The sequence below is a fragment of the Mauremys mutica genome, chromosome 8, assembly GCF_020497125.1.
Source record: "Mauremys mutica isolate MM-2020 ecotype Southern chromosome 8, ASM2049712v1, whole genome shotgun sequence".
Taxonomy (NCBI): Eukaryota; Metazoa; Chordata; order Testudines; family Geoemydidae; genus Mauremys; species Mauremys mutica.
Window position 1 is genome coordinate 7598336 of NC_059079.1, and position 13363 is coordinate 7611698.

The window sequence follows — 13363 nt, forward strand, 5'->3', positions numbered from 1 at the left end:
AAACACTTTGAAATATTGAAAATTCTCCTGGGACAGGAACAGCATCTCCTGCTGCACTCTCCATTACTGGGCCGGAGCCATAGACCCTTCTCATTCTATGCAGGCAAACCCCCCGCTGGGGTAGGGTAAGTTACAGGTCATCTTTGCTGCTGGGAGGGAAGCTTCCAAATCTGGAATAGAAACCAACTGGATCTCTTATTATTAAAACCTGCTGGGGACTGAGCCCCTGAAAACAAGGGCTGAGTCTCTTTGGGCTACAACCCCCCATTAGTGTGTGAGCTCTGGCAACGCGCCTGACCCAGCACTCTGCCATTTTATCCAAATCCCCCTGACCAGTCACAACCCAGACATGGGTTAGGTGGTATCCGTGTTACATGACTTTGGGAGGAGGAGAAGTAGCCACCGGAGACTGGACTGACAGAGCAGCTTGGAGATCTTTGAACACTGGCATTTCGGTCATGGAGCTAATTGGAGGTGCCGGCGTTCAAGCCGGGGTGCACTGCTCCAGTGCCACTCCCTTCTGACGTAAATGCAGCCTCTATACACTATGGGTTAGTCCAGACATAGCTACAGTGATGCAACCTCCCCTGCCCATCTTGTGCAGACAAGACCTTATTCTTAGCCAGTGAGGTGCTAGGGAAGAGGTTTTGTTGCACTTTGAATCACCGCAGTGAAAATCTTCTGTGCAAGTGTAACCCACTCTCGAGTGCATGTTACCTGATGGCCCCTCTGTGCCTCATTTGCAGAGTCTGTTACTGCTCTCCTTCGAGTGGCTTGGCTCTTTAGCTCAAGCTGTAGCAGCTCACACTGAGGCTCGGGAGGTCCCTGGGTCGCTCCATGATGTGTCCGCCAAGAAGGTGGCCCGGCTGTCTCACCATCCCATGATGGCCTAGAGACTTCCCCATTGTGAAAAATCAAGCCAACATCTATGATAATGTGAGAGTGACCCACCCAGCAATTTACTCCCACAGCTTTATGGTCTCACACTCCAGGAGCTCCCAGCCCTCTTTGCTTCCTCCCTCCACTTCGAACCAACAGCTCCGGGCAGGTCTTAAAGGGCTTCAGATACACTCCTTATTTCTCCCTCCATGCCTACAGCTGGTGAAACTGAGGCAACCCATGTAAGTGACTCCTCCTTTGTCAGCGGCACAGCATGTTAGGAATCAGGACTGCTGAGGGCTGGTTTCCTGCTGTCGCCACTAGCCCTGCTCCCTCACCTTCATTCTCCTTGTATTGTTTGAGCAGCAGGCAGGCTGCAGCAGATGTTTCAGGGCAGTTCCAGAAGCTGGAGGATCTTTGAATGTGTTGGATTCCTTTTGTTCCTTTCCCCAGCGGAGAGGGCTACCCTGAAGGCAATGGGAGCAGGAGCCAGATCCTGCTTGGCTTGAGATTGACAGGATACAGGGCTGCACACCCATGAATGCAGAAGTCCTGCATGCCTGCCAGAGTCCTGAGATGCACCAGGTGGCCAGTGGCACTGACAGGATGTAGTGAAAGAACTGGAGATACCAGCTTGCCACACCTTAGAGCAATTACAGCTCCCTGACAAACCCAGGGTGATCTATGCCTGCTCCCCCTACCAACGCCCAGAGACAGCTGCTTTCCCAGGTTCATTCCCCAGATCTTTGCAAGTCAGGCGAGTTAACTCCGTCAGTGCCAAATATGTACGTGACAGGCTCCCTAGATAAGGCAATACTAATGCTACTCCCTCTGCCTTGCTATCCGCATTTAATTCCTGTTGATGGGAATGGAATTTAGAAGCTCATATTGAGTGGTCCGGGGTCGCTATGTGCTGTTTGATTTGACGTCAGGTAGCAGAATGCAATAATAATTAAGAGCTTATATTTATATATATATAGCAATTTTCCTTCTGAAAGATCAGGAGGCACCTTGCAAACTGTACAGAAATCACCTGAATAATAAAATGTCGTCATAATACTTTTCCTGCTGCTGAAATGCAGCTAGTTCTGACGTGGAACACTGCAGCTTTTGGCAAAACATAAAAACAGCACGCCGCAGTTTAAGGCAGGAAAGAAGGCTGAATCCCAAACCTAATTTGTACTGCAAGCAGGGAAAAGTAAACATGCAAATTGGCCAGGACGTATGGCCCTGCTGTGGAGAACAGTGCCAGGGGATCTTTAATGACTGCAGGTAGTTAGGCCCTCAGGTTTGTGTCTCATTAACTTGGGTGAATTTGCCAACAAGACTCTGCTCATAAAGGGCCTGGAAGAAATTTGTTTACCGTATCTAAATAACAGGTGCTGGACTCTCATTCAATTGAGCTTTCTGTTCTCTTCTTTGTGCACCAGGCGGCACTGTGCCATGTATGAATACGTGCTGGCGGCGCTCGGGTACGTTTTTGTTTCACCTTCCAGTTATTTTAAAAAAGAAGTTGATGGGGTTTGTGGGTTTGGTTTTTTTTTTAATGCTAAATGTAGGTCCTGGACCCATATGTCGCTGTGTCACCACCCAGGAGCCTCCCAAGGTAAGCGCCTCCCTGCCAGAGCCCGCTCCCCGACCCCCCTGCCCCACCTCTGAGCCCCCTCCCACACCCAAACTCCCTCCCAGAGCCTGCACCCCACATCCCTCCTGCACCCCAACCCCCTGCCACAGCCCGGGGCCCCCTCCCACACCCAAACTCCCTCCCAGAGCCTGCACCCCTGCAAACAACCGCAGCATGTTTGGGTTTGTGTGATTAGACAATTGGCAACCCTAGTCGGAACAGGCCCTGTACAATTTATTCTTTGTATTGTGATGGCACCTCAGAGTGCAGAAAGTTGGTCCCTGCCCCAATCTAAGTATGTTGTGGGAAGATCTAGTCCCAGCATGTTGTAGGTTCAATTATATTTCCCCAGCCCATATTCTCACAGTGATTCCTGTTTGGTACCCATCAAAATAAACGTGATGTCCTAAGCCCATTTATTTGTTAATTTGAGGTTTTTCAAGTCCCTTTAATCCTGATTCCCTGAACTCGCTTATCTGAGCCACCTTCCAAACCCTGTGAGGGTTTGCCCATCCTTAGCTTGGCAGATTACGAGGCAGGGCTGAGATGACTGACTCAGTACAGGATGCCTATGCATGCTGCAGACGGGGATCCATCAATTGCCAGTGTGCCAACAGTGTTATCTGCCACCCTGTGTTTCTCAATTTCCCCCACTGACACTCTTCTAACCCTGTTAATTATTAAAGGAGAATAATGAAGGTAAACGTGCATCAAAGTCCAGTGTGAGAGAGAGACAATCAGCTGTTCATTTGCAGCCATGAGCCAGCCCACCCCGGCCACCACAGAGCCACCTGGCCAGCCTGGACAGAGGAACTTTGCCTTCGAGGTTGTGGACATCGTGGTTGTCATCGTTTATTTTGTCTTCGTCCTTGCCGTTGGGATATGGGTGAGTCCAGGAGCTCAATGATTTGTTTTCATTAGGGGACAGAAGACAGGCAGGGTGTGTAATCAGCTATGCGTGCAAAGATATCTGCTTATAATCAGCCTGCTTTTTGATTTGTAAATAGCACGTATGCAGGGCCAGACAGTAGCAGGCCTTGACTGGCATGCTAGGGGGTTGAGAGTAGGAACATTTCCACCACACTCACGTGCAGCACTTATTCCATTCCTTGCAATGCCCTGAACAGCACTGAGGGAATTGCTAAGTATCCCATAATGCACTGGGGAGAAGGGGTGAGGCTCCCCGTGGAATGGCTGCAGAAAGGCGAGCTGGGAGACTTTCCTGGCCTAAGAGGGCAAATGAAGAGAAAAGGACAGAATCGGGCATTGGAAAATTTGGAAAGACGATTATTATTTGATCCCTATTTTCTGTGACCCAGCCTATTTGGAAGAGTGGCCTAGCAGCCTGGCTGGGAAGTTGTTTTGTTCTCCTAACATGGGCACTCACTGGGAGGTTGTTAAATGGATTCAGAAGCCCCATCACCCAGTCAGAGGGCAGCTTCTATCCAAGCCAGGCAGCCAACATACATAGGAATGGGGAGAAGGAAAATGGAAGAGCGAGGCCATCCCTCCGCACCCCCAGTCTCCGGTGCCCCATTCATCTGCTGCAAGCATGGACCAAAGCTTTTGACTCCTCCAAGCAGCAGGGCTGCTCCGTATTCTGGGTACCAAGATGCAGATGAGAGTGCTGCACAAATCGGAGCGGCGCAACAACTCACAGCTGGTTGGTAACTTCCGGGTACAATGTCCTGACAAACCGAGAGGCCTTCCGACTTGCAAAGTAACAACCAGGCCCCCGGATCAGAAACCAGAGAGGCTTGTTAGCTCAGCATAGGGTTACTAATGAGCTAACAAGAAACGCTCCCCTTCTCACCGGCCAGAAGCGCTGGCTGGGAACATGCAGGGGGCAAGCTGTGTGTTTCTCCCATGCAATGGGAAGCTCAGGAAGGACTGGTCCTCCTAAGGCTCTGTTCCACTCATAGTTCCCCCTAGAATGGGGCATCTCTTCGCTGCCCCGGTGCAATCCCATGTGCACACTGTGGTACGCAGTCTGGGGTCTCCGACAAGGTGAGCGCTCTGACGTCCCAGGAACGGGTGGGCTACAGCCCGAGGTTTCACCCCACTGGCCTTGCTGGAGCACGGTGCATTATTTCCCTGTTTTAACTATTGTTGCTGCACCTTGAGCGTCTGCAAAATGGTTTATCGAATCCTCCAGAAAGCATTGGATAGCCTGGATACGGGGAGTTAGCCAAGTCTAGCAGCAGCTGGGAGGGCAGAACTGGGATGACTCCCAGCATGTTGCTGGCAGGACGGATGGAGAGCGGGGCCGGTGTGATGGGCGGGAACCCGTGGGGGGAAAGGACTTAATTTTTTTTCTGTTTTTCAGTCATCCATACGGGCAAGCCGGGGGACAGTTGGAGGGTATTTCCTGGCTGGACGGTCCATGACATGGTTGCCAGTGAGTCTGATGCTTCCACTTGTTACTTAAAAATTGGGTTTCAAGCAAATCCAGGTACCTGATAGAAAGGTCTGGGGACAGGCACAGCAAGGCAGTACCCAACCCACACAGCTCTACCCAGGAGCCTAAGCCCTGAGCTACAGAGACTCCTACCTGGAGGAAACAGACAGTTCAATCTCCCTGGTCTTTTCAGTTCTTAGCTTTTTTGCTCAGGTCAGAGGCAATGGGTTACCTGGTGCTGTGGCTTCTATGATGCAGCCCCACCTGCCCATTCGGAGCTGGATTTAGATCCTCCCCCTGTTCCCAACTCATTTCACATACAGCTGCAGAACAGCCATGGGAGCATTAAATGACTCAGGTCTGCACAATGCCGTAAAAATCACGTAGAGACGACAAAGAAAACAATCGTATGGCAGAGCCCTTTGCCTCTACCCTCCCTGGGTGGGGGAAAGTCTCCGCTATTGACTGTGTGAGGACTAAAACTCGGCTCCAAACCACAAAAATATAAATCTTCAAAATGATTCATGCGAAAGGAATAAAGCTCTTAAAGGGCACGCTTTCGTGGGAGCGAAAGTCACACCTAAAAATAATGTAAAAGTTTTAAAAGAATAAAGGTGTCACAGGAATAAATAGCCTTCTCCTCCAATTGCAAAATATACAGCCATATCTCTCTCCCGTGAGTCGCTGGTAACGGAATACAGTTTTCAACCAAAAACTTCTTTCTCTGTATACACAGTGCCCATAAATCCTCTAGGCTAAGTTTTCAACCTCTTCTGTCGGAGAGGTGTACATATATATAACAGCTGTTATTGCTTTAATGTGCCTGGTGCTCCAATTTCTCCCAGGTGACATTTAGGGAAAAGCATAGGGGGTGTTTCTGTAACTAGAGCGTGGAAGGTTTAAAAGATGTTGAAAGGAAACTGGCTTTTCCCAGGATCCCTACTCTTCTTATTTTTCATTGCGGCTGGTGGCTGGGCTACTCCAGGAGGGAATATGGCCGAGTGGTTAGAACACATGATTGGGTGCTTTGGGGGCTGGCTTCCAGTCTTGGCTCTCCTACTGATTCACTATCTGGCAAGTTGCTTAGGTCAAAAGCAGCCTCTGAGTTTGCCTGCTTCTGTTTTCCGGGCCCAACTTGAGATACTTTGGGCTTGATTCTCAGAGGCGCTGAGTCCAGTTATGACTGTTTTAGCATTGACGCCTGAGGAAACATATGATGCAATATGGGAAGAGGTCTGCTCTGCTGCTGAAGGTGCCATCGTCGGACCACTTGTGATAACTGAAGTAGCCTGGCACTCTTTGCAGGAGTTGGGAGGTTAATCCCAGCATCCCAGCAAAATTCCAGTTTTGGTGGCAACATTCTGGCAACTTCATAGTTTCAGCTTCGAGCTATAACACCCTAACAGGTTTGGTCATGAGAGACGGTCTCTAAGGCAGGCCTCTCATGTGATACCACAGCAGCTGAGGCGCCAATAGCCCCTCCAGTTTAACCAAAAGGGTTGACAAACAGCATTTCCAACTAATGACCCCCCCAACTTTGGAACTAATTTCCCCTCTTGATCTGACAGAGCCCATATGTGTGTACAGTATTTCTGTCCCATAGCCAACAGCCTGAAGGGGGAAGAAAAATGGCAAACAACCCAAAGAGAGGCTCCTGAATCCAGATTAAGGCATTTAAATCAACGTGGCCGACCTTTTTCAGAGCCTTAGAGGCCCTGAAGTTCCCATTCACTGAGGTCCCTTCCAACTCTGATATTCTATGATTCTGTGACTGTGGTGAGAGCTTCAGGTACCCTGACGGTCACGTCTCATTTATTTAGATGTCTAAATATGACCTTAGGAGCCTGATGGTAGGCAGCCAGATTTGAAGATTTTGGCCTATAGCTTTTGTTCCTTTTCACCAATATAAATCAGGAGTAACTCCTCTGAAGTCTGGAGTCCTCTCTGTGTGAAAACCACCCTCCGTGAACGCAGTCAGGCCTACTGAAGCTGCCTTTCCTCTATCACTGATTTCCCTCCCCCGCTCCCCGGTGTATCTCCATTGAGTTTGATGAAGTTACTCATGATTTTACATTAGTGTGTAACACAGGGCATGATCCCTCTCCCACTGAAGTTTTTCCTCCATTGACTTTAATGGGAGCTGGAGTGGGGTCTGAGGATAAACCAGGGATGAGCAAACTACAGCCCGCCGGCCACATCCGCCCCTCCAGCCAATTTAATCTGGCCCTCGAGTTCCCGCTGGGGAGCAGGGTCTGGGGTTTGCCCCACTCCAGACAGGAGCAGGGTCGGGGGCTGCTCCCGGAAGCAACAGCATGTCCCCCCTCCGACTCCTACGCATAGGGGCAGCCAGGGGGCTCCACACACTGCCCCCGCCCCAAGTACAACTCCCAGTGGCTGGTCAACATAGCCAATCAGAGCTGTGGGGGCCGCGCCTGCAGACAGAGCAGTGCACAGAGCTGCCTGGCCGTGCATCCGCATAGGAGCCGGAGGGGGGACATGCTGCTGCTTCTTGGAGCTGCTTGAGATAAGCGCCGCCCAGAGCCTGCACCCCCGGCCGTGCCCCCAACCCCCTGCCCCAGCCCTGATCCCCCTCCTGTGCCCTGAATTCATCAGTCCCAGCCTGGAGCACCCTCCTGCACCCCAAATCCCTCATCCCCAGCCCCCCCCAGAGCCTGCACCTCCAGCCAGAGCCCTCACCCCCTGCTGCACCCTAACCCCAATTTCGTGAGCATTTATGGCCCGCCATATAATTTCCATACCCAGATATGGCCCTCGGGCCAAAAAGTTTGCCCACCCCTGGGATAAGCCATAGAGTAAATACAGTGGTGACAGGGGCCAAATGGGCACCCTCCCCATGGTGGGCTGTGGAACCCACAGACAACTATTTCTATTGCTTCAAGGTTATTTTTCTGGGAGCATCTGTGTCTTAATTTAATAATTGGAGATGTACCTATCTCCTAGAACTGGAAAGGACCTTGAAAGGTCATTGAGTCCAGCCCCCTGCCTTCACTAGCAGGACCAAGTACTGATTTTTGCTCCAGATCCCTAAGTGGCCCCATCAAGGATTGAACTCACAACCTTGGGTTTAGTAGGCCAATGCTCAAGCTACTAAGCTATTCCTCCCTTTCCTGTGAGTTGGACACAGGCACTACCAGAATAAACAATAAGGCCACTGTCTCAGTGCTCTACACCTTCTGCGTTTCGTACATCTGTGTCCGATACAGTCGGATGTGTGTCTTAGAGAAGGTATTTACATTTCTTGGGAGTCAATATATTTACTCAAGATATGATTTCACATTACCGCAGTCAGCCTTTTAATCAGCAGTTTACTGTATGGAGAAGTAGGGCTGGTAGCAGTGTTAATTCTGACCACAGCTTCCAGCTTCATGCAATATTAATATTTTTGCTTTCTCGGAAGGTGAGAAGCAGGTCAAACTCCATTACTCTTTGCTCAGAGCTCAGCAGTGGCATATTAGGAATTTGCTCTTCAGACAAGGTGTGGTTGGAAAGTGAACTTTCCGTAGGAGGGAAGCCAAAGCATTGGTAACACATGTCTAGATTCATCCCTGGTGTATATCCATTGATGTCAGTGGCCACCTGGGATGAATTTGGCCTGTGTAGAGGTGTGGCAAATCTTTGTCCCAAAGGAGAGTGATACGTAAAGCCAGAGGTATTTTATCCTGTGGGAAGAGCAGTGTACCTTGCTTTCATCTAGTTAAGAGATCACTGGACCACACTAGGGGCAGTGTTAAAATTAACCCGAGGCGTTAGCATTTTCCAGACTGCAGCAGTTTTCCATCCGTATGTGTTTGAACCCACATTTCTGCATGGGCTGCAGCCTTCCCAGGCTCACACGTTCTTTAAGATACATGCAACATTCTTTCCATGCAAGTGTTTCTTGAACAGCTCAAGGTCCAGGCTTGGAGTGTAAATATTTGCCTATAGAAAGGCACTGGATTCGCTCAGGTTATAAATGCAAAAGTCCTTTTTTTCTTTTTGCATGTCTTCACTTCCTGGCTACCCCAGAGGGAATGCTGGCATGATAACTACTCAGGGAGCAATTGTCCCCATTGAAATCAGTGAGAGTTTTGCCGTTCACTTCGGTGTAGACAGGATTTCACCTCCATTCCTACTTGGTCAGAAGTCAATTGGAGTTTTCCTGAGGAAAAACTAAGGCCCAGATGATCCTCAGCTGCCCCATAGATGGAGAGCACACTCTGGTTGAGGCTCCCCGCCATTCTTTCAACCACCTCCTTGGTGCCATCTCCTCCTTTCCCCCATCCTAGACCCTGCAATGGCCTCTGCGTGGGTTTGGGGACCATGGAGGGACAGGGTGGAGATGGAGGGGACCTGTGGAGAGGTTACATATAATGTCATCCCTCCAGCCCGCTGGAGTTTAAGGCTGAAGCTGTGTCTTTGCACTTCATGGAATACCCGTAGATTAGAATAAGCCATAAAGAGGCTCCACAGTAAGTTACATGTTTACAATACATAAATTTAAAAGGAAACAAGTGCTTGTTTCAAACAGGCCCCATCCTGAATCTGTGCTCGGAGCGTATCCATCTATTTTCCTATGTAACTGCTATGGTATCTCTCACTGGCGTATCTGAGCTCCTCAGAATTCATGAAGACAACTCTGCAGTGGTGTCTGTCAAAGGGGAAACTCCCACTGAAGTCAATGACTGAATGAAAACTGACCGGATGAGGGCTGGCACCAGGGGGCAGACTCACATAGGTTAGATTACTTTAATAAGTCAAAACACGGTATCCTTTTAAAAAAAAATCCACCAGACAACAGCCTCGGACGTGACAGCAGGACAGGCCATAGGGAAGTGCTTTATGTTGCTTAGAAACTACTTGCAATAGCTCTCTGCATTCTCTTTCTGTGCCTTGTGTTTCAGATTGGAGCCTCCCTGATGTCAAGCAATGTGGGCAGCGGCTTGTTCATCGGTCTAGCAGGCACAGGAGCAGCTGGGGGCCTCGCCGTCGGGGGCTTTGAGTGGAATGTAAGAATCCAGGCTGCCCTGGGGTTACAGTTTACAAGGGGACGGGGTGTGGGTTCCATGACTCTGTTATTAACAGTATTGTCAACCCCCCCAGTGCTCACAACTCCTGAATCAAGCCCCCTAAAAATCACGAGATTGTCTTGAAAATCATGAGATTTAAAATATGTACATGTGGTGGTTCTTTTTCTTTACCTGCTGCTTACTGGACCTTCAGGTCACATTTTAAGGCTGTGCTCTGCAGCCATAAAGATTAGAAACTGTGTTTTTAGAAAATGAAAGTTGAGAATCTCAAATAGTAACAGGATTCCAGGACCTGGGGCTTTAGAGAAAACAATACATCTTGGAAAAGTAGGGTTGCCAACGTATTTCAAAATAAGTGTTCTTAGCACCCCGTTCCCACCCTTCCTCCTGATATTATTATTTATTGTTATTTTAATTAATAATAAACAGTACTTGCCTACATTTGCCAGGGGTATTTATGCCTGCTTTTTGCAGCGCTCAGCAACTCCCGATCTTGTACAGAGATGAAAAAATAAGGGACATCCCTTGTAATAAGGTAGTAGTCCTCAACCAGGGGTCCAGAGCCCCCTGGGGGGGCATGAGCAGGTTTTAGGGGGCTGCCAAGCAGGGCCGGTATTAGACTCACTGGGGCCCAGGGCAGAAAGCGAAAGCCCCAAGATACAGGGCTGAAGTCTGGGCCCCCGCTGAAGTCCGGGGCTCCTCAAAGCCTGAGCATCTTAGTTTCGTGGGGTCCCCTGTGGTGTGGGGCCTCAGGCAATTGCCCTGCTTGCTAACCCAGAACACTGGCCCTGGCTTGTATATGCAGAAAAACAGTTGTGGCACAGGTGAGCTGTGGCCTTTTAATAGCATGTTTGGGGGGTGGGGAGGGCTCAGAAAGAAAAAGGTTGCAAACCCCTGTAATAAGGGACTGTGGGCAACCCTACACACAAGACTCACCGTAAAGCCACAAGAGCCAGCAACACTGTAATAACATTTCAGGTTCCAAAATGTGTGTTTCTGTGTTCAACAACTTAGTGTGAACTGGGGCCTATTGAAATCAGTTGGAGGTTAGCCGCTGACCCTTCTAGGAGCATGAACACTAGGTGTAGCACGTACAGCTCAAGAGGCATTACTAGCTGCACTGGGTAGAAGTGAATCTGGTGCTAGTTTTCCTGCAATACACATCCATCTGATAACTCAAAATCTCTGCTGTCCCATTCCAAGACCTCCCTTGAGTGGAGCCTGGTAATGGTGCCTATTTATCCCCAAGGGGCAAGTAGGAATCCATCCAAGCTCAATTTTCTTGCATATATTTTCACTGCAGCTGGTATTTTCAAGGTGCCTATGGGAGTTGAGATTTGGGTCCCGTTGCCAATTCCAATTTGCACTAACAAGCCCTTTCAGCAGAACATGGAGCCTACATGCAGCCCATGCGCCATCAGACATATTGATATATTTTTATGATCACGGAGAGCAAATGTGACTCCATCAGTTTTAACATCTCCATTTTGGCCTGGGCTGGATTTTGGAGCAGCAGAGTGTGATGGGAGAGAGAACTTTAAACTCCCGAAAGACACTTCATGCAAAAGAAATGATCCATTTCATGCTGGATCTGCATTGCCACTTGTTTTACCATGTGCAGGTGCAAATCCAGTTCAATCACACAGGCAGTTGTCCAAGACTCTATCAGAGTCTTCCTGTTGCTTCTATTTCTGCTGTGCAGAGAGATTCTGTTCATTCAGCATCCTCATAGAATCATAGAATATCAGGGTTAGAAGGGACCTCAGGAGGTATCTAGTCCAACCCCCTGCTCAAAGCAGGATCAATCCCCTCGTCTGCTACCCTAGTCATACTGTCCTGCAAAAATCATGAGATGCTCGAAGGCTTCTCCGGAGCCAAGAGCCTGAAGGTCAGTTAGACCCTGATCCTCAAAGGTATTTAGGCTCCTAACTTCCTGGGCCTTAGATCCTTGGCACGAATGGCAATGCCGCTGGTACCAAAGGTCAGCAAATACTACATCTCCTTTTATAGACCTAGTGCAATGAAGTGGAATTTTGCCAAAGAGGCAAGGAAGTGGAACAGAATCTGACATCCTATAAAAAAGAGAGAGATGAGAGATCTCCAAAGGCTTGTCACGGTACTGACAGCAGTGTTCATCCTGTTCTCATTCACCCATCTTCCACCTGGTCTTCCAACCATAACCCCCAAGTCCCAGGATTTTCCTGTCTGTATGGCAGAGCAATACTCTGCTTTAGAGATCCCATATTCCCATGCTGTCTGATACTGTCCATGGCATGTACAGAGAATTTCCAATGTGCAGAGTCTATCGCATGTTTTTAATTATGGCCTTTTCTTTTCCTTCCTCCCCATTGCCAGGCTACCTGGGCGCTGCTGGCCCTCGGCTGGATTTTTGTGCCTGTTTACATTGCTGCAGGAGTTGTCACAATGCCCGAGTACCTGAAGAAGAGATTTGGAGGACAGAGGATTCAAATCTACATGTCCGTACTGTCCCTCATTCTCTATATATTCACCAAGATATCAGTATGTATCCCATTGGAAAGCAACATTGTGTCTACACAATGTAGCCAGACACAGAGTAATCACTCTATGAACCTTACAGTAACGTGACAAATAATTAAGGAACATATTATGCACCATAAATGCCCTCTTGCCTCCCCCTACTCCTCTCCATGTATCAGACAAGATCTTCAGCTGGTGTAAATTGGCTTAGCTCCATTGACTTCCATGTACACCATCTGATGATCTGATCCATTGCATCTCGTGTTGATTAAATTCTTTGCAAAAATAATCTTAGCATAATAGCATTTCTATGATTATTTTCTTTACTGAAATTTCTAATGTTAAGAATTGTATTTTAAGGAAACAACTAGTGTTATCTCTAGTCCCTCCACCTTCACGAATTGCTTCTATTGTTTCAATCTGTAAGATGAATGGGAAATGTATTCCACCTTAAGGCAAAGCACAGCGTTCTTAAAGCATTGTTAGTTGCAAGCCAGTAGCATTATATGGCACATGAAGAAATGTCAGCTTCTGATGATTTGAATGCTGCAAAGAAAGGAGCGTATTATCTGCTCAGTGTATTAATGGGAGTTACCTGTGTGCCCAGAGGGAGAATTATGGTGCAAAGTCTTAGGCACAGGAGATATTCATTACCCAGGGGACTAACTAGTTCAAGGGACTGATCATAAAATCATAGAATATCAGGGTTGGAAGGGACATCAGGAGGTCATCTAGTCCAACCCCCTGCTCAAAGCAGGACCAATCCCCAACTAAATCATCCCAGCCAGGGCTTTGTCAAGCTGGGCCTTAAAAACCTCTAAGGAAGGAGATTCCACCACCTCCCTAGGTAACCCATTCCAGTGCTTCATCACCCTCCTAGCGAAAAAGTTTTTCCTAATATCCAACCTAAACCTCCCCCACTGCAACTTGATAATG

At 48.6% G+C, this 13363-nt stretch overlaps 1 protein-coding gene across 2 annotated transcripts in view; it reads left to right on the forward strand.

Moving 5' to 3' along the window:
• The first annotated feature begins 1796 nt into the window (after nucleotides 1-1796).
• SLC5A9 (solute carrier family 5 member 9) overlaps nucleotides 1797-13363 on the forward strand; it is a 35757-nt gene continuing 24190 nt past the window's right edge. The window contains exons 1-5 of one of the 2 annotated variants that reach the window (XM_045026754.1): nucleotides 1797-2485; nucleotides 3190-3389; nucleotides 4830-4901; nucleotides 9803-9907; nucleotides 12284-12448. In XM_045026754.1, coding sequence (XP_044882689.1) covers nucleotides 3261-3389; nucleotides 4830-4901; nucleotides 9803-9907; nucleotides 12284-12448 — 471 coding nt within the window. In that variant the 5' untranslated portion in view covers nucleotides 1797-2485; nucleotides 3190-3260. Of the gene's footprint in view, nucleotides 2486-2844; nucleotides 3390-4829; nucleotides 4902-9802; nucleotides 9908-12283; nucleotides 12449-13363 lie in introns of those variants that run through there. The other variant, XM_045026755.1, reaches the window with a different exon arrangement.